At 39.1% G+C, this 19,900-nt stretch overlaps 1 protein-coding gene across 1 annotated transcript; it reads left to right on the top strand.

The window, feature by feature from the left end:
• Nucleotides 1-1,056: 1,056 nt before the first annotated feature.
• On the top strand, nucleotides 1,057-18,142 carry LOC104613718 (myotubularin-related protein 8; the record flags this gene model as incomplete). The annotated part of the gene is made up of 12 exons (XM_010290915.1): nucleotides 1,057-1,188; nucleotides 1,848-2,010; nucleotides 4,367-4,524; nucleotides 6,066-6,194; nucleotides 7,196-7,330; nucleotides 9,302-9,434; nucleotides 11,175-11,284; nucleotides 12,401-12,526; nucleotides 14,227-14,276; nucleotides 16,377-16,577; nucleotides 17,003-17,131; nucleotides 18,016-18,142. Coding segments are annotated over exons 1-12 (1,593 nt in total), but the record flags the coding sequence as incomplete, so codon positions are not given.
• Between the last annotated feature and the right edge of the window lie 1,758 nt (nucleotides 18,143-19,900).

The following is a 19,900-nucleotide window of genomic DNA, read 5'->3' as shown; positions in this document are numbered from 1 at the left end:
TATTTACATCAGGCAGCTGTCTGTCCAGCTGTTGATTAATTTATTAATTTATTTTAGTTATTATTTTTTAATACCATGAAGGTTGCTGGTTGCTGTATTTTGTTGTTTTATTCGCTAGGATATTAGTTTGGGGATGCTTCTTACCCATGTTGCCTAAGGTGCTTTGCTGGACCTGCTTGTCTCTAGTGGCCTGAAAAAGGGCAATTTTAGATACAATAATTATATGTGCTGAAAAACATGACATACTAGGGAGCCATACAGCCAAGACCTCTGCTCTTCAAGTTTCTTTGCTGACACTTTCCATGATTTATCTCACATCAATGACCCTGGAAAGAAACTTCCATATACCAAGAACTAATTTATCGTATACTGTTAAACTGTTCGTTTTCATTGTCCTCCCAATTATTTTTTTTCTCCATTAGTTTTGTATAATGATGAAAGAAAAATTCTATCTAAGTTCATTAAGAAGCAAATAGGCCAGGAGAAAATCAATCGAACAATGTAAAATACTTTAAGATTTTATTATGTCTGCACTAATGTCTTTTTAGCACTATTTTTATTAATGAGCTTAGTGTAGTTTATGAAATGTGCTTACATGCCTAGGAAGTATGCTAGAAGAAGTAGGTAATGCAAAAAGTATTAGTATTGCAGTGACTGATCAGTTGCAAGTCAGACTGGAGAGGGCTGTTTCTTTCACAGCAATGCTTTGATTATACTAAACATGGACAGTCTTTTCTTTTGCAGTTCTTTGTCTTATTATTTCTGCAGCCTTGCACAGTAATAAAGTGTGATCATCTTGGCTACAAATCCAGTAATCCTGTTGTTCACACTGGTGCTAAACCTTTGCTGTTTGCTTAACCTTTTGGCTTTAATTGCTGGAGAAATAATTTGAATTTATAGTGTAAAGCTGAGTTAGTGTTGCAGGGGAGACTTTGATTCTTACATTTTTCTGTCTTTCTTCCCAAATTTTATATTAGCAGTTACATGATTGCAGTTCAACAAGTGCTTAGATATTTCGTCGATTAAGTTAAATTCATTTTTTTGTGCTCTTTTTTTATGTTGCAGGTTGAAAATGTGAAATTACTAGATCGCTATACAAACAGGAAGGCAGCAAACGGGACATTATACCTGACAGCTACCCACCTTATCTATGTAGATGCTTCTGCTGAAGTCAGAAAAGAAACATGGGTATGTTGTGATACCTGGGGTCTGTTTAAACACAAGTTTAAAAATTAGTTTATATCTGGTATCCAAAATGAACAGGTTTGTGAATTCCGAAGTTGTAGTGGTCTTTTATAGCGTTTTGGTACCAAATGCTTAACAGTAACAGCTGTTTTGGAAGGAGATGAACACAGTGGTAATGCAGCTTGATCGAGGTCACTCACTGAATTAGTGTTAGTTCCAGGAACATAGAAAAACTGGTCTAGTTTCATATCTCAAATGCAATGTACCAAGCCACCAAACTTGAATTTACAGCTTTTAGAAGTGCAAAATTAGCTCTGAAATTAGCCTTTGTTATTAATTTTAAAGTAAAATGGGAATGACAAAATATATTGCGTATGGGAGTGGAGGGAAAGCAAAGTGAACCAGGTAAACCGAGCTGCACATCAGTCTCTAAAAGCAATTCGTATACATCTGTATTTATTCAGTCTTGCTCTTAGTTACCTAGCCTCTGGGTGCACAGTCTGGATGTTTATTGTGTTTGTTTGAAATATATCACAAACTCATTTTCCGCTACTAGTTAGATGCGGGAAGCTGATTGTATTGCAAAAACTTAACATCTGCTTGTACTGCTCGCAGCCTTATCAGTGGCTTCTGGAAAATGTTGTTTATTTCCTGTTTTTCAGATTCTGCATCACCATATTGCAACTGTAGAAAAATTGCCTCTGACCACGGCTGGATACCCACTCCTTATTCACTGCAAGAACTTCCATATGGCTCACTTTGTTATTGGGCAGGAACGTGACTGTCACGAAGTGTATACCTCATTGCTTAAACTTTCACAACCAGGTATTTAGGACAGGAGTCTATTTCGCAAATCATGGAAACGCTTTAAGCTGGAAAGCTTGTCTGAGTGATAGAGAAAGCTTTGCCTATTGGTTTTGCGCTGTCAGTACAGGAGGGGGAGGATGTGAAATTAGAATCAGTTTCCACCCCCAGAGATGATCTCTCTGGGTCGGCTCAGGAAGTAGAGTGCTGCCCTGCGGACCGGAGCATTTGCTTTCAAACTAAATATGAATCTTTTGTGGCAGTGGGAATGAGGTGGTCTCGCATAAAGAACTTCTGAAGACCCACGCAAAGTTCATTTGCACAACTGAGGCTGTATGCGGCATCTCAGGCCTTTTTTCTTGAAGCAGTCGTGCTGAGTGTCATATCCCATACCTGGCTGTTGTCGGTCATTTCTGTGACTTAGCTGTTGGCTGTGTGTAGTTCTTCCCTTTCCAGTTGATCCAGATGTTCACAGAATTCTGGAATCCCACAAATAAAACTTTAAACATTGGCATCTTTCATTTATTTCCCAATAGAATGTTCAGGCTACTCTTCATTGTGTGTCTTCTTGAAACCCTGTGCTTCACCCTGGCTGCCTTGGCTTGGAGTCACTCTTTAAGAGTGTAAGGAAAACATCCTCCAAAGCCTGTGGTCTCTTCTGGCTTCAGCTTTTTAGTGCATCACGGATGAATCTTCAGCCTCCCAGTTCTTCTTGCAGGACAGCATTCCACCGGGCTTCCTACCTGGCTTCTGTCTATGGTAGCTTCTGGTTTTTGGGTGCTCCTTGAGTGAACGAGAATTTGAAGTGTGGCGGTATTATAAGGAAGCCATTCGTAGTTGCGTTTTGTAATTATGTCACTAGTCTATGGGAAAGGAATTGATAGCACCAGTCTGCTTCGTGCTGGCCATCACACAGGACTTCAATAGAAATACTGTGGTAGAAACGGGTTTTGCTGAGTTTGGGGTTTTTTTGATTGACGTTAAGGCTTGTGTCTATTCCCAGCATCTCCCTTGTGCCCTGACTTTTGGAGTTTTCTTTGTTATGAAGTTCTAACACCAATGCTGTATCTGGCAAGTTTCTAGTGTTAGTTTAAAAGCTGTCACTGTTCTTCAGTTTTGAAAATTAGAGACTTCTGTAGCATCTTGAAGCGTGGGAGCTGTCACTGCAGGGGATTACATCAGTTTCTTTTGTCTTGTGGTTATTTGTGTAATGTGTTGTAGCTCTTTCATTTGTTCTATGTCTGGTTTTTAACAGTTCTCTTTTGTTCTGAAATTTCCGTATGTATGCTTCCGTCGTGTTTCTTTTTAGCAGAGCATATAATTATTTATGAGTTGCACATATATGAGTGACAGCTATGGGTTACCTGTCCGGTAACCTGGCTACTTTATCAGACTCTGACAGGTTTCACTCTGTCTCTGGAGCGCTTGCTGCCTTGGGAATCAGCTGAATGAGTTATTGGTTGGATTTGCATTTTATGAAGAGAGGGAAGGAAATTGGGATGGTAGAGATGGAGGGAGGAAGAAATTACCATTTGTCAGACACAGCCTGAAGCTTTTGTTGGGCTGACAGTAATATTCAAGACATCTATCAAGTTTTCCATGCAGCACAGAACTCACTGTTGAACGATGAACTTACAGGTGTGCAAGAGCTGTTTTATGAACTCTTCAGAGAAAATAAATCTTTTAATACAGATTTTCATTTATAGATTAATTCTTATGATATCAATCTTGTCTAACGTGCCTATTGTAGTGAATTCAGTAGGAAATCACTTGTTCGGGAAAAATTACTACTTTAAAGTTTTAATTAATTCTAACAAAATGTTTTAGTGTATCTCCCTGCACGTGGGAACTCAGTACTGGAAATTCCTGAGGATTTCAGTATGAGTTGTTGGCACTTGTACTACCCCGAATGAAAACATCTAGATGTGAGGTTGCGAAATTTTAAATATTTTAAATTATTTTAAATTTTAAATATCTACACTCTTCTATGTAGTACTCAATTTTTTTTTTTTTTAAGGATTGAGAATCAGTCGAAGTTTGCTTAGATTATGTAGTATGCAAAGTGATAAAAGGAAACTTTCTACGCTCCTGATTTTTGAGGAGGTGGAAGCGTAAGGAAAATAGCTATCATTAAAACATAGCTGACAGTGGCATAACCCTTTGGCTTCTTTATTAAAGTGATTTCTAAGTCTCCTGATCTTTCTTGACTGAGTATTTTTTTTTTCAGTCCTTGTATCAGTTTTGGTACACCTGCAGTTCCTTGGCTTGCATGGTGTACTTATCCAAAAGATGGCCTTTAGGAAGAAGTGATGACCTCTCCCTATGTCTTTGTATCTCTCTCTAACTAGTTAATTTTTTTCTTTCTTCTTCTCCTCAGTGAAACCTGAAGAACTTTATGCTTTCTCTTACAATCCTAAAATGTCTAAAGAGAACCGGGAATTTGGATGGAAGCTGATTGATTTAAAAGTAGATTACCAGCGTATGGGAATTCCAAACAACTATTGGGAAATAATGGATGTTAATAAAGACTATGAGGTAATTCTTGCCCAAAGTAGACATTTAGTGCAGTATCTCTTCTTTGTTATTGATGACATACAGCAGTCTTTGTGCTGCTGCGTAAGTGGTGCCTCTGGGGAGGAATGAGCTCAGTTGGTTTTAATCGAAGCAGCATCGTCTTCATGTGAAGTTGCAGATAATGATGCTACGGAAGAACAGAACTGAGCTGCAGAGTCACCTTGGTTTGCTTTGACCCCTTGGCAAAGTACCAGATACTTACTTTTCTAGAGATGTCAAACCATCTGTTACAAAAAACCTGAAGTACCCTTAGCTGCTTTTGGTATTTCCAAACCCTGTCCCACCAGGCTGGTGACAGATGTGTAGAAGAGAAATAATTGGCAGCAGTTTGGCTTGGTGGGAATGAGGCAGAGTGGAAAGGGACTAGGTAAGGAAAGGAAAAACAGTACCTGAAACCAGACTTTTTTCTTTTTTTTTTTTTTTCTTGCTTGGTTGGGTCTTCTGCTAAATAAGGGCTCTCAGTCATTTCAGTCCTAACTGGCTGCTGCCTTTGTGTTCTCCTCTTTCTCCCCTGCGAGGCCAGGTTGGATGTAAACAGCGTTAAATGAATGCATTTTTCAGGAAGTTTGCTCAAACTCCTGCTTATTTCCCTTTTTATTGCTTCTGATGTTGTGTACAGTCTAGACCTTTCTGTCTGAAAGACAAAGCAAACAACTCAGAGGAAGATAGAAATATATTAAGTCTTGAATCCCTTCCTCCTGCTCTCTACTCCCTTTCCCCACTAGTTTTCTTTACTGTTATGCTTTGGGTTGAAGAAATATAAGCCTGTGCTGTCAGCACTGACTGGTAATTTTCAATGATTCTATCTTTGTATGCCTGAATTGAGATACGACATGAGGTGCTTTTTCCATTAGCTGATTAGGGCATCTGAACATGGGCATCTACAATCATTAATCACTTTGAAGCTTGAGTTGCTAGTATGTAGCTCTCAAGTGCCAAGGCTTTGTAATTTCCTCACGGTTTCCAGCTTATGTTTTTAAAATTGTCAAGCCTCAAGTAAAGCCAGAATTGGAGAATAGCTTATCTGTGAAGTATGTGCTGAAAAGACTGTACTTGTTTGACGAAAAAGGATAAAGCTGGTCTCTGAGGATGTTACCTGATTGCTGGAAGCTCATTTCAAGTTGAATAAGATTTAGAGGGAACTTTTAAAATATAGTTGTTACTGATTTCTCTTTTTGTGAAAAATCAGAAACTTTCATAAAACTTAGGGATTTGAAGAACCTCCTTTTAATATGTATTGTATACTGTGCAGTCCATTTTTTTTTAGGTTCAGCTGCGGAATTGATTGTTTCCTTCACCACACTGTTTTATTTCACTCCTATTCCTCTGTTGTTTTTCTAAATGCATCTTAATGGCTTGAAACTTAGATGTCAGCTGCATTAGGTACACTATGGCAAACAATCTATTTCTGTTTTTTATAAATGCTAGATCATAAGCTGAAGATGAATTTTTCACGAATTGCTAAGTTTTAATATCTGGATTTTTTTTTTCTTCTCACTTAGGTTTGCAACACATATCCTCCAGAAATAGTGGTGCCTAAGGCTGCTAATAAGGCAGTGGTGATTGGAAGTTCAAGGTTCAGAAGCAGAGGACGGATTCCGGTGCTTTCTTACTTGTATAAAGAAAACAATGTTAGTTGTTCACTGTCTGCTGTCTTTGTGGGGAGTAAAGGTTCCTCTTCTTGTCCGGTCCCCTTTTAGTGAAAGGAAGAAGAGATAATTATTAGAGCATACCAATGTCATGTTCGAGAACTGTGTGTCTCTTAACAGCTTTACTATTGGTTTGTTCTGAGTCACAGGATAAGCTAGTTAAAGACAAGTACTTGGGACGCATCCAGAGCTGTGCAAAAAGCACAAACTTTCCAAGCTTCCTGGCTGGAAATGTCTCGTGCTCTTTTTTTATCAGCTTTCAGAAATGCCTTGTTATGTGGTGTTTTTTTAATCTCCTGTTTAGCTATATTGAATGACACTTTAACAAGGTACATGTTACCTTAGCTAGATTATCTTAGCATTGAAGAGGAGGAACCACCCTGAAATAAATCCCCACTAGCTCACAATAAGTTACGGGTTGCAGGGGTTTTTTTTTTCCACTGAAGACCAGAATGTAAATTTTTAACTTTGCTGTCTCAGCAGTGTTTTAGATGCAGTTGTTAGGAAAACGCTGTCACAGTCAAATTGTTGTTTTCCTGAGGAAGCATGCCTTGACCTGGGCAACTGTATGGAGTTGTGCTGGCAACTGTTGAAATTTCCCTAAAGCATACTCGGTGCAGTTCTGAGCATGGAACGGTAACAACTGACAAGCAAAGTTGTTGAAAAGAATGGTTTGGACAATAGAAACTGAGTAGAAAACAGAAGAAATGCTAACGTTCGGCATACTGATCATCAGGCAGAGCATAGTGGGTTTGAGAACATAGTAATGAAGTTTGCAGCAGAGCTCCTTAGCCTTGCTAGTTTCTTAAGGTACCCAATTCTAGCTTTGAGAAATATTCCAGTATGTGTGTGTGTCCATTTCGGTAGCAGTTTTTCAGTGAAAGAGAGAATAGGACACTTAAAACTAACAAATCGGTGGGTTTTGGGGCAGTGCAGCAGAGATGATCTGAATGCAGAAAAACATGAGGTGTTGTGTATTGCAGGCTGCCATATGTCGTTGTAGCCAGCCTCTCTCCGGGTTCAGCGCACGCTGTCTGGAGGATGAACAAATGCTGCAGGCGATCAGAGAAGCCAACCCTGGGAGCCCCTTCATGTATGTTGTAGACACAAGGCCAAAGGTATCTTCTAGGGGTTTGTGGTTACTTTTAAAGCTTGCGTCTGAATTAGGAATGCTGTTTCCAGTTCATTCTTTTAAAACTCTGCTAATGCTTTCTTATGCTGCATTAGGTTAAATTGTGTCAGACCCGAATCAGGAATTCAGTATCAGGCTCCTGGTTCAGTGTCTTAATGTGACTATTGTTTGTGCATAATAAAACTGCAGTGTTAAATGCTGTTAAGGATGCTTGCATTCCTGGAGTATTTTGGGTTGAGGTTTTTGTTAAGGATGACCTGAAGCAACTGGCAGTCTTGACACTGGCTGAGACAGTGAAGCATTTTCCCGCAGAGAGCTAGGTCCTTAATATGTTGAATTGGAGAGAAGCCTTAGGATTCAGTTCCACGAGGCTGAAGTGTTTTTATCAGCAGACCTGGGAAGAAGTGGGCTGTATGGAGCCTGCTAACAATTGAGAAAAGTAATTCCTTCTTTTTTTTTTTTTCTTTGTAAAAATAACACTAATGTCCTCATGGTATGCAGCTTGGAGTTTAATACAATTCAGCATTTCTGGTCTGTAGCCACTATTTGGGGCTAGAACTTTGTTGCTGAGTTGTTTATGTAAGAGGATATTGAAGAAGCATTTGCAAAATGAAATCTCTAATGACTGTCTTGAGGAACTGAATTTAGAAACCAATTCAAATGATTCTTGTAAGCATATTGATTGGGAGTGTTGGTATAAGCACATTAGAACACAAGGATCTTCAGAATACAATTTAAATATAAAGATTTAAGTGCTCTGGTTATTTTAAAATTGGGCTTTCTGAGAACCTGCTTCACTGTTCAGATATTGCAGTTATTTTATAGAAACTACAGATTTAGTTAAATTATGGCGAGAGGAAGAAGGGAAAAAGTCTTTTTGGGGAAACGGGGAATGTTTCACCTGTTGTTCCAAGATGTATTTTGTCTTTTTGTAGTATGACATTTCCTAGACATAACCTATTTGGTACTTACATGTATGTTATTATATTATAGTAATTACTGCATGTTCTTTTGGTACAGACAGCTTCCAATATCATAAATGTTCCACTGAAATCTATCATGGATGGCGATTTTAGTCTAAAGTATTGGGTGTAAAAGGGAGAATGTATAACTGGTCACAGTTCTCCTAAAACAACATGTCTTGCTCTGAAGGGTAGAACTGAAGCACTATTGTGTATTATTTAATTGTTCTAAAGATGTATATACTGTTATCTGACTCTTCCTTCTCTCCTCTCTGTGAAGGCAAATCACTCCTCTTCCCAAGCTAATATGTGGGGGGTTGAGGTGCTCTCTTTTTTTTGTTTTTTTTTTTGGTCACCACTAAAGAATTCCTGCTAGCTCTTGAACTGTTTTGGGTAATTGTTAGAGCAACTGGCTTCTTTTCTACTTCTTTTCTGCAGTTCCAGTTGGTTGCTGTATTCCTTCTGCTCAACTTTAATATTTCTATGTTTCCCTCAGGTGGCTTTATTTCATCTGTGCATGTATGTCTGTGAAAAGCTTTGGAATTCTCTTACTATTTCTATACCACCATGTATGTATGTTACTCGTAAAAATGGCTTTCCTAGTTTTACTTTCGTATGCTTCTCTCTGAATCTTTTTACGTTAGCTTCACAGTTAAGGCAGACTCAATGTCTCTTACCTGTTTTGATGACAGCAGTATTCTGAAATTGGGCATGGTTTTGATACTGCCTACACTAAGAAATTCTATCCAGGGTCTTAATGAGTCTCTGCATATGACTAATGGACTGGAGACACTAGCATAATTTTAGTGAAACAGCTGGAAGTAATATCTGGGAGGTGGGGAAGTACATCTGAGTAACAACTTTGTTCAGTCTATTTTGTGGGAGATTTAAAAAAAAAAAAAAGGACTTGCAAAACAGACTCATTTATTTCTGCATATTGTTTGTTGTAATTTTCTTTCTTTTTTATCCTATTCCTGTTCCCTTGCATTTGACAGTTAAATGCCATGGCCAACCGAGCTGCTGGGAAGGGTTATGAGAATGAAGATAATTATGACAACATTCGCTTTAAATTTATTGGCATAGAAAACATCCATGTGATGCGGAACAGCTTGCAGAAACTCCTGGAAGGTAGGTACAGTCTGTGCAAGTGGCCAGTCTTCATTACCCTTGGCTACTTTTGGGCAGAACCTTTGGCTGAATATAGAAATCCTGTGTGCACAAGTGCACATGGACTTGGGTGTCGTGATGGAAGCAGATTAAGCAAAGTCAGTATCTTAACTTTGTTTGCTGTATTGAAGTAGCTGGAAATATTAATGTTGTTAAAATGCTTTCCTGTTAGCCGTTTATTATTGTGCTTAGTTTTATAGTTGTTCAAAAATAGCTAGTAACACTAACAACATTCCTTAATTGTGCTAGTTACATAAAATGTGAATGTCTTTGTTGTGCCAAATTAAAAGAAAAAGGCTACAGAAATACTACAGTTTACCATTGATAGACTCATGGTTACTTTGTGAGCTAGTGAAAGAACTCTCAGGTACGTTGTTGAGGAAATACTCTTCTGGAGTTTGCTCTGTTTAGTTTGGAGTATTTCAGTGTTAAACGGTATCTCTGATTTGAAATAAAACTTTGGCACGATCTTCATGACTTTAATCTTAATGTATGTAGTTGTTATTTTTCATTTATTTCTGATGTTTTTAACTTGAACTTGTTTTTATTACATTAAAATGCATTAAATTAATGTTTTAGTGCATTAAAATATAAAACACAGGGTAGCTCAGGTAGTTAAGCTACTCTGTGATTGCTATGTTATGGAAAAATGCGAATCAGGACGGAAGGAATACTTAACCGAAGCTATTGGAGATCAAGAGGTGAATTGGGCCCATATCTTCGCTACTGTAATTTTGGAAAAGTTCCATTAAAGGTGATGGCGTAGCTTGGATCAAAGCAGCATACTCTGCTAGCTGGTTTCTAGCACTATTACCAACCTTGTGCTGACAAAGGCTGTGGAACGGTGCAGAGTAAATGCTGCAAATCATTCTGCCTGGTCCCTGTGCTTGGTTTTCTAAAATTTAATACAAGTGCTGTCATTCAAAATACGAGTTTAATATTTTAGTAACCAGTGTAATGGTCATCTTGCTTCAAAATAGTTGAATAATTGATGCTACAAATTGCCTGGCCAGGTAGCACTGCAGGATCCGTGGTGACCTTGGAGAAAAATGAAACCATTCACACGACCGAGAGAGTGGCCTAATCACAAGAAGTCCTCAATTGCCTGTTCCTGGCAGATTTATTTTGTGGTGGAAGAACAGGCAGAATAAATACTTGTTTACTCTCATATTCTTCTTCGAGAGTGGTAAAACCACTCTCGCTGGTGCTTACAAACTGTTGAACTGTATTACTATAAGTATTTTCTATGCTGTGTTTCAATATAGCATCTGAGTTGCCTTCAAGGTTAGACATGTTATTTCTTTAAATTAGAACACTCCTTTCTTCAAATCTTTGTGATGGTGAGTGCATGTTAGTGGTGGTTAGATGTGTGTGCGACAGTGACTTATAGTGACATAAATTCTTTTAGTGTTAGAAAAAACTCATCTGAAAAAATAATGAGTTACCATTTAAAAAAAAAAGAGGAGGATATTTTCAGATCCTCAAGTTCTCTCATAGCTAAAATTTTAAATATGCAACCAGTAGTTTCTCTGTCCTTTAGAAATGATGTTGCTGCTGACACTTTAAAAGTCTGGAAATGCTAGCTTTTAGGTAAATCTTAGGAACAAAGCTCTGTTGGTGTGAAGAGATAATGAGGAGGTGGGAAAAAGAAAGAGATGTTGTTAACGGAGTGTCAGCTAATTCCTTTGTTTGTGTTCTTAGTGTGTGAAATGAAGTCCCCCTCAATGAGCGATTTCCTCACTGGGCTGGAGAACTCAGGTTGGTTACGGCACATTAAGGCTGTGATGGATGCAGGTGTCTTTCTTGCCAAGGTAAAACTGTGCTCCAACCTGCAGCTGAATTAAAAAATATGTACTTGTCTGGTAGGGGCTGCTCTAAGGCTGTGAAGTTGTCTCTGGAGAGAAGGTGGGAAAACATTCAGGTTGGCCTCAGCTCTCAAAAACAAGCCTGCAGTTGGAGAAAGTCAAGTGGGTTCTACCCAGCTGGCTCTTTCCTAGACGCTTCCTGTGATAAATGAAATGCCATAGGGCTTGGAACATTGTCCTCTTCACTATATTGTAACAAGCAGTTATTTAGGCTTTATTAGAACTCACTTGAAACAAATAAAATCACAGAATGTGAATAAATTACCTTTATAAACGTCTCTATATAACACATACTCAGTATTGCAAGCAACTCGTAACCTTATGCTCATTAGTTATTGAACTGCTGTGCTTTAAATGAGGAACTATTAGACCAGTTTGTTTTCTCCTGGTTCTGTGTGATGCGGGGGCTGTTAATTTTGATTATTCTACGCAGTCCTCATTTCTGCAGAGCTTGTGGCTTTGCAGGTCAGGCGAAAGGAGAAAAGTCATTAAGGCACATGGCTCTTCAGTAACAGTAAAGGGCATGCAGGCAACATGTGGCAAGAGTAGTGACCTTCTGTAAATGTTGTATTTTCGCTCTTAAAATTTTCCCATGTAGCAAGCAAGAAGCTATTTTTGTGTTTTGCTTCTACCACCAGGGAAGAAGGTGATCCATATGAGAGGAAGTTGGGATGAGCTCTTTTCTAATTTTTCTTGAGAAGTTCCTAGTCCCTGTGTGTGCAATTATTCTTTACTCATCCACCAAATTCTTCCTCAGAGGGGGGGACTGAGAATTCTTGGCCTTTCAGAAGACTGAGCATTTTTTGACCAGAGGGTCTTTGTTTCTTGGTAGTCTGTGGTGCTGACAAGGCATGCTACAGCATTTTATTCTACTTGAGGTTTCCTGTGGGTTGATGGCTATGTGCCCAGAAATGGTGCATTTCCATGGTCCAGATGAGAAATGACACATTTTCCTCTGGGGTTTTAGGCCAGTCAGGTAAATGCAGATGAGGGGATAGCATTTAATTACAGTAACCAACCTAGAAAGCTGCTAAACTGTTCTGTCTGGTCTCTCCTTCACAGGCTGTGAAAGATGAAAAAGCTAGCGTGTTAGTCCACTGCTCTGATGGGTGGGATCGCACAGCGCAGGTCTGCTCCCTGGCTAGCCTCCTCTTAGATCCGTTTTATAGGACTTTTAAAGGCTTCATGGTAAGAACACGAATGTTGGAATTTCAAAAATAAAAAGTGTCTTCCTGGATTTGAAATGTAAACAGGCCCTAATTAAATATTTTAGGCCATTTCCTGGAACAAACAGTAGGTGACCTATATAAAATCAGCTTTGATTCTATAAACAAGCTTTAATTGCTCTGAACAGCATGGGCACAAAATGGCAGCGGTTGATTTACGATTCCCAAATCTTTGTTTCCTTGAATGTCCACATGAGAGCCACTAATGAGACATTTCAGCAAGAGATGAGTGAGCAAAGGATGCACGTCTGGCAGCACAAAAAAGTGGTAAAGAAGCTTGTCATTTAAGACAAGCTTAACATTTAAGACATCTTGTACTGAATAGTCTCTTCTCTGCTAGCATTTAAAATTGGGTGAACTCATTCTTGTGCACAGGGTGGCATGTAACCTGTGTATCGCATAAAATCTGTGCATCATTTAAGACCTTTTTTAAAGCTGTTACACATGAATTTGGCTGTTTGCACTATACTTATGCAGCGATGACTTCAAATAAGAGAATGTCTGCAGTAGAAACAATCTGTGATGTTATCTTTCCATTCATCTCCTTTTGTTAAATACCTGAAAGACAGACTGCTGCTCTTTCTCAGAAGAGTTCCTTAAAAGAAACCCTGAAATCAGAACAATGCACATTTTGCCTCCTCCAGTGTGTTGCACTGCTAGGACTGTTCCCTTGCATTCTATGCTATTTTTATTATTATTTTTGCTTCTGGATTATACTGCAGTCTTTTAACAGTTAAAATTTCATCAGTGTGAAACATCTGGGCTTTGGCTGTGCTCTGGACAATTCTGTGTGAACTAAGAAACAGGATTTTGATTAGGCACAGGAGCAGTAACTAAAACAGACTAATGCTTGTCTGTCCTCTAAACAAGTGGTTTATATGCACAAATCCTGTGACAATGCTTATTCCTAAATGAATGCAACAGAAGAATGAAGACTAGAAAAACTTGAAAAGCAAGGTAACTTAAGTTTTCAAAGAACTCGGTTGTGAATTTCTGCCTTCCTTTTGTTCTTTGAGTCTCTGGATGATGATAGCAGGAATTGATCTTTTGAATATGATCCAGCAAGGCAAGTAATAATGGATTCAGCATCGGTCACTTGGTTCCTTATGAGACATGTATTTAAGGAAAATGCTGCCTCCTTGTTGTTTTCTTATATATAGTGCGGGCATTCTGTTTAAAAGAGAAATAGCCATATAGTTTTTTCTGATTCCCTCCTGAGCTCCTCAATACACAGCTGTACTTCTTGTATTCCTATTTGCGTGTTAAACATTTATTGATTTACAATTGCTGATTTATTTTGCTGAATATCAAGACACTCTTCCAAATTAAATATTACATAGTGTAATGTTAAGCTCTTCCTTCTTTTAGCTCAGTCTGTTTATATATTATGATTTTAACAACATAGAAATGCCCTCAAAATAGTATTAAACTTGCTTGAAATAATTTCTGATTCCAACAATGACATTCTACTGGTAACTGTGGATAACTCTAATTTATAAATAACTGTTACTGTTTTCACTGACTTCTATGGATATACTCATAACAGTAGGGTCAGTGGATAGCATTGGTTGTAAACTTTTTGGAGTTTAACATCGAAGGCTTCATTTTGCTTTTTCTAAACAAAGTAATGCTCTTTTTTTAACCTCTGTTTTGAAATTGAAGGTCCTAATAGAAAAGGAGTGGATTGCGATGGGCCACAAGTTCTCACACAGGTAAGAAGAGCATGTTACCTTGGGTGTAGTGACTGGGTGAAGTGACTTGGCTGTGACACAAATACAGTGTTTTCAGGTTCATGTGCTCCCATGAAAAATTTAAATGAAGATACAGGACAGAGGAGAGAATATTTGGAAAATACTGGAGTTGGTGACATAAAGGCAGTATCTGCTGGGGCTGTTATTTCTTCAGGGCTTTTTTTATTATTTTACAAAATCATACAGTCTTGAACAAATTGTTTGAATTCTGACTGTTTTCCTACCTGTAAAATCACATTCATATTATATGAGGAGTGCTAATGTTCTGTCAAGACATGTTAATTCTTCTGCAGTCATCTCTTAGAAGAAAATCTCAGCTAATGTTTTTCAGGACTTTTACCAAGTTCAAAGCATAAATTTGAGCCCAATATAGTGCTAAAAAAAACCAATTTCACCTGCACTCTCTAGGCAGATTAAAAATGCCGTTGTTCCTGTAATTGATAGCCTGCATCTAGTAGGGATATTACCTTGAATTACTTATTGTTATGTTTACCGTATAGAAATTAGAAACTGAGCCGATCCAAAAGAGTACGAGGAGGGAAGGGACTGGTCTGTTCAGCGATATTAGCTTGTTAAAAATTGAATCTTTGTCCTCAATATGAAACTGATTCCTGTTTTTAATAATAAACCAAGTCTGTTTCCTTAGGGCATATTTGGGGAAAATAAGCAGTATGTACAGCCTTATACTGGTATATAAGAAGCAGCAGTCAAAGATAAACTGCTGTTTCATCATTACTGTCAAAATAAATGTTCTGTGGTCATTGTTTGTGCTTCTTTAGGGACTCTTTTCACCTTTCTTGCTTTAAGACCAAAAAAACCCCAAAACCAAACAACCAAAAAACTCCTATTCTTCTATTATAAAGGATTGTTCCAAATATGAGAAGCTGGCAATGGATACAAAAAGTACTTGAGACACGAATTTCAGCATTGACTGAGAATATGAACTTTAATTCCAGTAGACAAAGTCATTCCTCTCATAGTGGTGGCCGGTGCCTTCCAGTTCTAAGGGAAATCAGTCCTTCATGCTGCTGCTTAGGGTATTGTGGTTGGAATTGCAGAACTGGGAACTGGGATATGATCAGCTAGATCTGTCTTTCCACTTAAGTTTGGGGATGCCTTGTTCCTTTCTGTGGCTTTCCATGTTATATCTCATCCTAGAAAAGAAGGATTCTGCCCTAAGTTGTTTTTTTTTTCTCTTAAGAGAACAGTCATTACAGTACAATAGAGTGGTGGCTGCTTTCCAGAAATGCTCTCATTCCTTTTCTGCTTGTGTTTAATTTTGTGATGGGTCGTAATGAACACGAATAGATCCCTGGCTAGATTTTTGCAGAACTAGTAGAGTTTTTCTGAACTTAATCTAAAGCTATAAAAATATTTTTGACTGTTGTTTTGGGCTTCTCTTTGTTTGAGTTTGTTCTTTATTTCTTTCTAAGTAATTGCTTACCAGGATCTCATTCTTGATGTCCCCATGGAGCAAAATAGGGTTGTTCTGGCTGTTGCTGCCCGTTGTGGCTATGCCTGCACCATAGGATACTATCACATTCATAGAAGATCGTAGAGGACACTTTTTTTTCCCCCCCTCCCCACTGTTTCTTACTGTTCCTGGCAGACAGACAGAATACCACCAATGTCAACTTTTTTCCCCCCAGTTAAGGGCTGGCATTAGTATCGTATATTCGAGCAATACGTGTTTCTTTGGAGAATATTGCCTTTTTTCCCTTGTGCTAACATCATAGCATAGGCTCAAGGATTCTTATTTCACAAATACTTCATGCGATGCTTGCAGGTCTGTTACGTAGGCTCTTCCATTGCTAGTCTTACTTTAGAGAAAGGGACATCGTGCAATTCTCGTCGCTCCTACCAGGTACCCGCGGAGGAGAAGTAATGCTGAGGGTGGTACACCGTAAGGTACAGTTGCTGTAAGATAAACCATGTGGGGGTTTTTAGTGACTGCAGAATAATTTCTTATTCTAGTAGTGAAGCAAATGTCCCAGTTGCGAGTGGATTCTTTTTTTGCTTGGTGACACAGGATTTAACCCTGTTTGGTTTGCATCTCTCTAGGTGTGGCCATTTGTATGGTGACCCCAAAGAAGTATCCCCTGTCTTCACTCAGTTCGTTGAATGTGTCTGGCAGCTCATGCAGCAGTTTCCGTGCTCATTTGAGTTTAATGAGCATTTCCTTCTTGAAATCCATGACCATGTCTACTCCTGCCAGTTTGGCAACTTCCTTGGGACCTGTCATAAGGAGCGTGAAGATCTGAAGTGAGTTGCCAGCTTATAGAGCCAGCAGTCTAGAAGTCACTTTAAATGTCAGAAGAAGGGCAGGTTGTATTTGTTGGTGTGTTTTTAATGTAATTGTGGATTGGTTAAGGGTAGCATTGTCTTGGTAGATGCTTATGTTCTACAGTGGGGGGGTGGGAAATATATAGATTCATTATATCCCTGAAGACAGATATTTTAATTTGGACCACAGTAATAACTTGCAGTCCCTTTTGGACTGGGTAGTGTCCATTTCAAATGGTTATATATTCCTCAGTGATATATCTTGTATTTATGAAATTAATCAGATACTGTGTAAAAATAATTCTTATCTTCCTTAATCTAATTCTACTCAGAACAGATAGTGTTATTAATCCACTTAACTTGATTCTTTTCTTTAGTGATTAGATTTTATTTGTAATTGACAGAATCTTTGAGAAGACCCATTCTTTGTGGCCTTTCCTCTTACAGAAGAAGCAGGAATTGAGAAATCCTTTGTACAGAGGATTTACAGCTTACAAAGAGCTTCAACCAAACACACTACCTTTCAGTTTCCAGTAAGTTGCTTATTTAAGAAGGGGTCATTTCTTTCATTGTAGCATAGATTAGTAAGTCAGGTTTAATAAAACAAAATTTCACTTATTAGCATGGTATGTTTTAGCTTTCCCCTCCATTCCTCATCCATAAACTGAGAGTAGTAGTGCACAGGTAATTGCTAAATAAGTGCAGGTACTGTAATTTAAAATAATATTTTTTTCTTTGGTGTTGAGAAACAGGGTGGGGAAAGGCAAGGAAAAGAAGACCTTCAGATGTGTAGATAGACCCGTACACACACCCCCTGACTGCTTGCTTTGTCAAATTTATGTGACAGGGTAAATCAGTGAAACTTATTTTCAAGTGCCCAGTCACACCCAGGCTTATGCAGTCAGGGTGGTTTTCACAAGAAGGGATTTCTTGTTGCCATGCCTATTTGCTTGCCCAGGGTGTTACAGCTGAAGTGGTTAGTTTTGCTTTGTTTCTGGCTCGCTCCTGTTCTCTGCTGAGAGAGAGGGATGCAGATGTGTTTTTAAGTGCTGTGTGTAGTTACTGGCAGGCAAGGGCTTTTAATAGAAGTAGGGAGGTAGGGCAAATTGAGGACTTGAAGGTGAACTGCCCAAGCCTCAAGTGAGCCTGCTACAGAAAAAAGGGTATTTTTGTCGTATGCTAATACCTACTGCCATTGCATGTGGATCATAAGGCAGAAGTACTTAAATCCTCAGGAGTTTTTTAACGTTATGAAAATTTGCCCATTGATACTGAATTTTATAATCCAAGGCTGTGGCAATTCTTAAAAATCAGTTACTAATCCCAATTTGTTGAAAATTTTTTTCATAAGCAGCACCTAGTTGGCCAGTAGTGTACCATAGGCCACCTAATTCTCTTCTCTTGCCTTGTTCTTGAGGTTTTGGTGTGGGATGTATAATCGCTTTGACAAAGGAATGCATCCAAAACAGTGTGTATTGGATCATCTGCTAAGCTGCATGAGCCAAAAGATGAAACTGGAGGACAATGCATCTGAATTGGAAAATGTGAGTCCTGAGTCTTAATAATATTTAAAATCACATGGTGGTTTTGGCAAATATAACTGGGATTGAACGTTGGCACTGAACAGTTATTTCAACATGCCAGGCAGAGCTGGGCAAAACGAGGGGTTAAATGACATTGCTGTAATAAATAGGTTTGTTTACCCAAAATTTTCATCCGCTAGGTAAAAGCTGTGTTTGGTCAAGTTCTGTTGCAGGCTCATGATGTTCTAATTCTGTAAACAAAGCAGGTGTTAGAAGAACATCTGGGTTTCAACTCCACTTAGAGCAAACTTCAAGGGAGAGGGAGAGAAGAAAAGAATAGACCTGCTTCCCCCTCACAGATAATATGAATATACAAAATATTCGTGTTTTCAGCTCGCTCCCACATTTTTCTCTGCTGTCTTCTCATTCACAAGACACACCAGAAAAACTGATCAACCAGGTATTAAAACAGTTGAGTTGAGTTACTTAAGTTTGCTTTCATGTAACGGCCAGAATGTAACTGATCGTGTACGCTGAATTATCCTCTAAAATGGCTACCTCGATTTGAAGTGCTTTGTGAAAACAAGATGGGCAATGTAGTGTATCTACTACTTGTATTCTGTGGTACTGGAGGGCAGAGATCCTGTGTCCAGAATAACCGATTTATCTCTTTCAACCCTGAATAATAAAGTAAACAGCAACACACTTCACGGTTTGGTCAGTTCTGATCAGATTCCCCAGACAGCTATATTTCTCTATAGGAAGATGTAGATATCTATCAGCAGTGCAAGACGGGGGGCAAAAATAGTCTTGTTAGCTTTTGAAGTGCTGTAGTTTTGTGTTTCCGTATGTGTTGGGTCTGGCTGAGATGGAGTTAATTTTCACCACAGCAGCCCTCATAGTACCGTGCTGTGTATTGGTAGCCAGAAAGGTGTTGATAACCAGTGTTGTGACTACTGCTGAGCAGTGCTGGCACAGCATCCAGGCTCTCTCTCCAACGTTCCACCACCACCAGTAGGCTGGGGGTGGGCAAGGTCTTGGGAGGGGACACAGCCAGGACAGCAGAACCAAACTGACCAGAGGGGTGCTCCACACCGTATGATGTCTGCTCAGTGATAAAAGCTAACAGAAAGGAGAAGGGGGGGCATTCGTTATTACTACATTTGTCTTCCGGAGCAACCGCTACACGTACTGAAGCCCTTCTTCCTGGGAAGTGGCTGGACATTGCCTGCTGCTGGGAAGTAGAGAATAAATCTTTTATTTTCCTTGGCTTGCACACATGGCATTTGCTTTTGCTCTGCTAAACTGCCTTTATTTTGACCCACAAGAGGTTTTTATATCTTATTTTCTCTCCTGCTGTCCTGCTGAGGAGGAGAGTGGTAGAGCGGCTTGGTGGGCACCTGGTGTCCAGACAAGCTCAACCCACCACTGTCCTTTTTGGCACTCGGCATGGGGCAAGAGGAAATTGAGATAAGGATATCAATTGCGAGAGGTAACAGGCAAAACATGGACTGAACGATGTTAGAGAGCAAAATGATAATGAGGAATTTCTGTTGTTGCAGTTGTGGTGAAGAGATGAGGGGGGCATTGTGTGTAAATTGTCCACTTCCGTTCAGTGCTGTGATGATGTTTTGATTTTGGTGTGGGCAATTGTTTTTGTTTATATGAGTGAAGGTTGTCTGATAAATATAATTCTTAAATATGTGACTCAGAGGCAAGGGGTGGAATGTATCAGGTTTGCGTGGCCAGGGTTCGGTAGCGGGGGCTGCAGGGGCGGCT

Source organism: Phaethon lepturus, unplaced genomic scaffold (assembly GCF_000687285.1).
Source record: "Phaethon lepturus isolate BGI_N335 unplaced genomic scaffold, ASM68728v1 scaffold21487, whole genome shotgun sequence".
Lineage (NCBI taxonomy): Eukaryota > Metazoa > Chordata > Aves > Phaethontiformes > Phaethontidae > Phaethon > Phaethon lepturus.
Note: the sequence above shows the minus strand (reverse complement) of the source record. Positions and strands in the feature narration are given on the sequence as shown.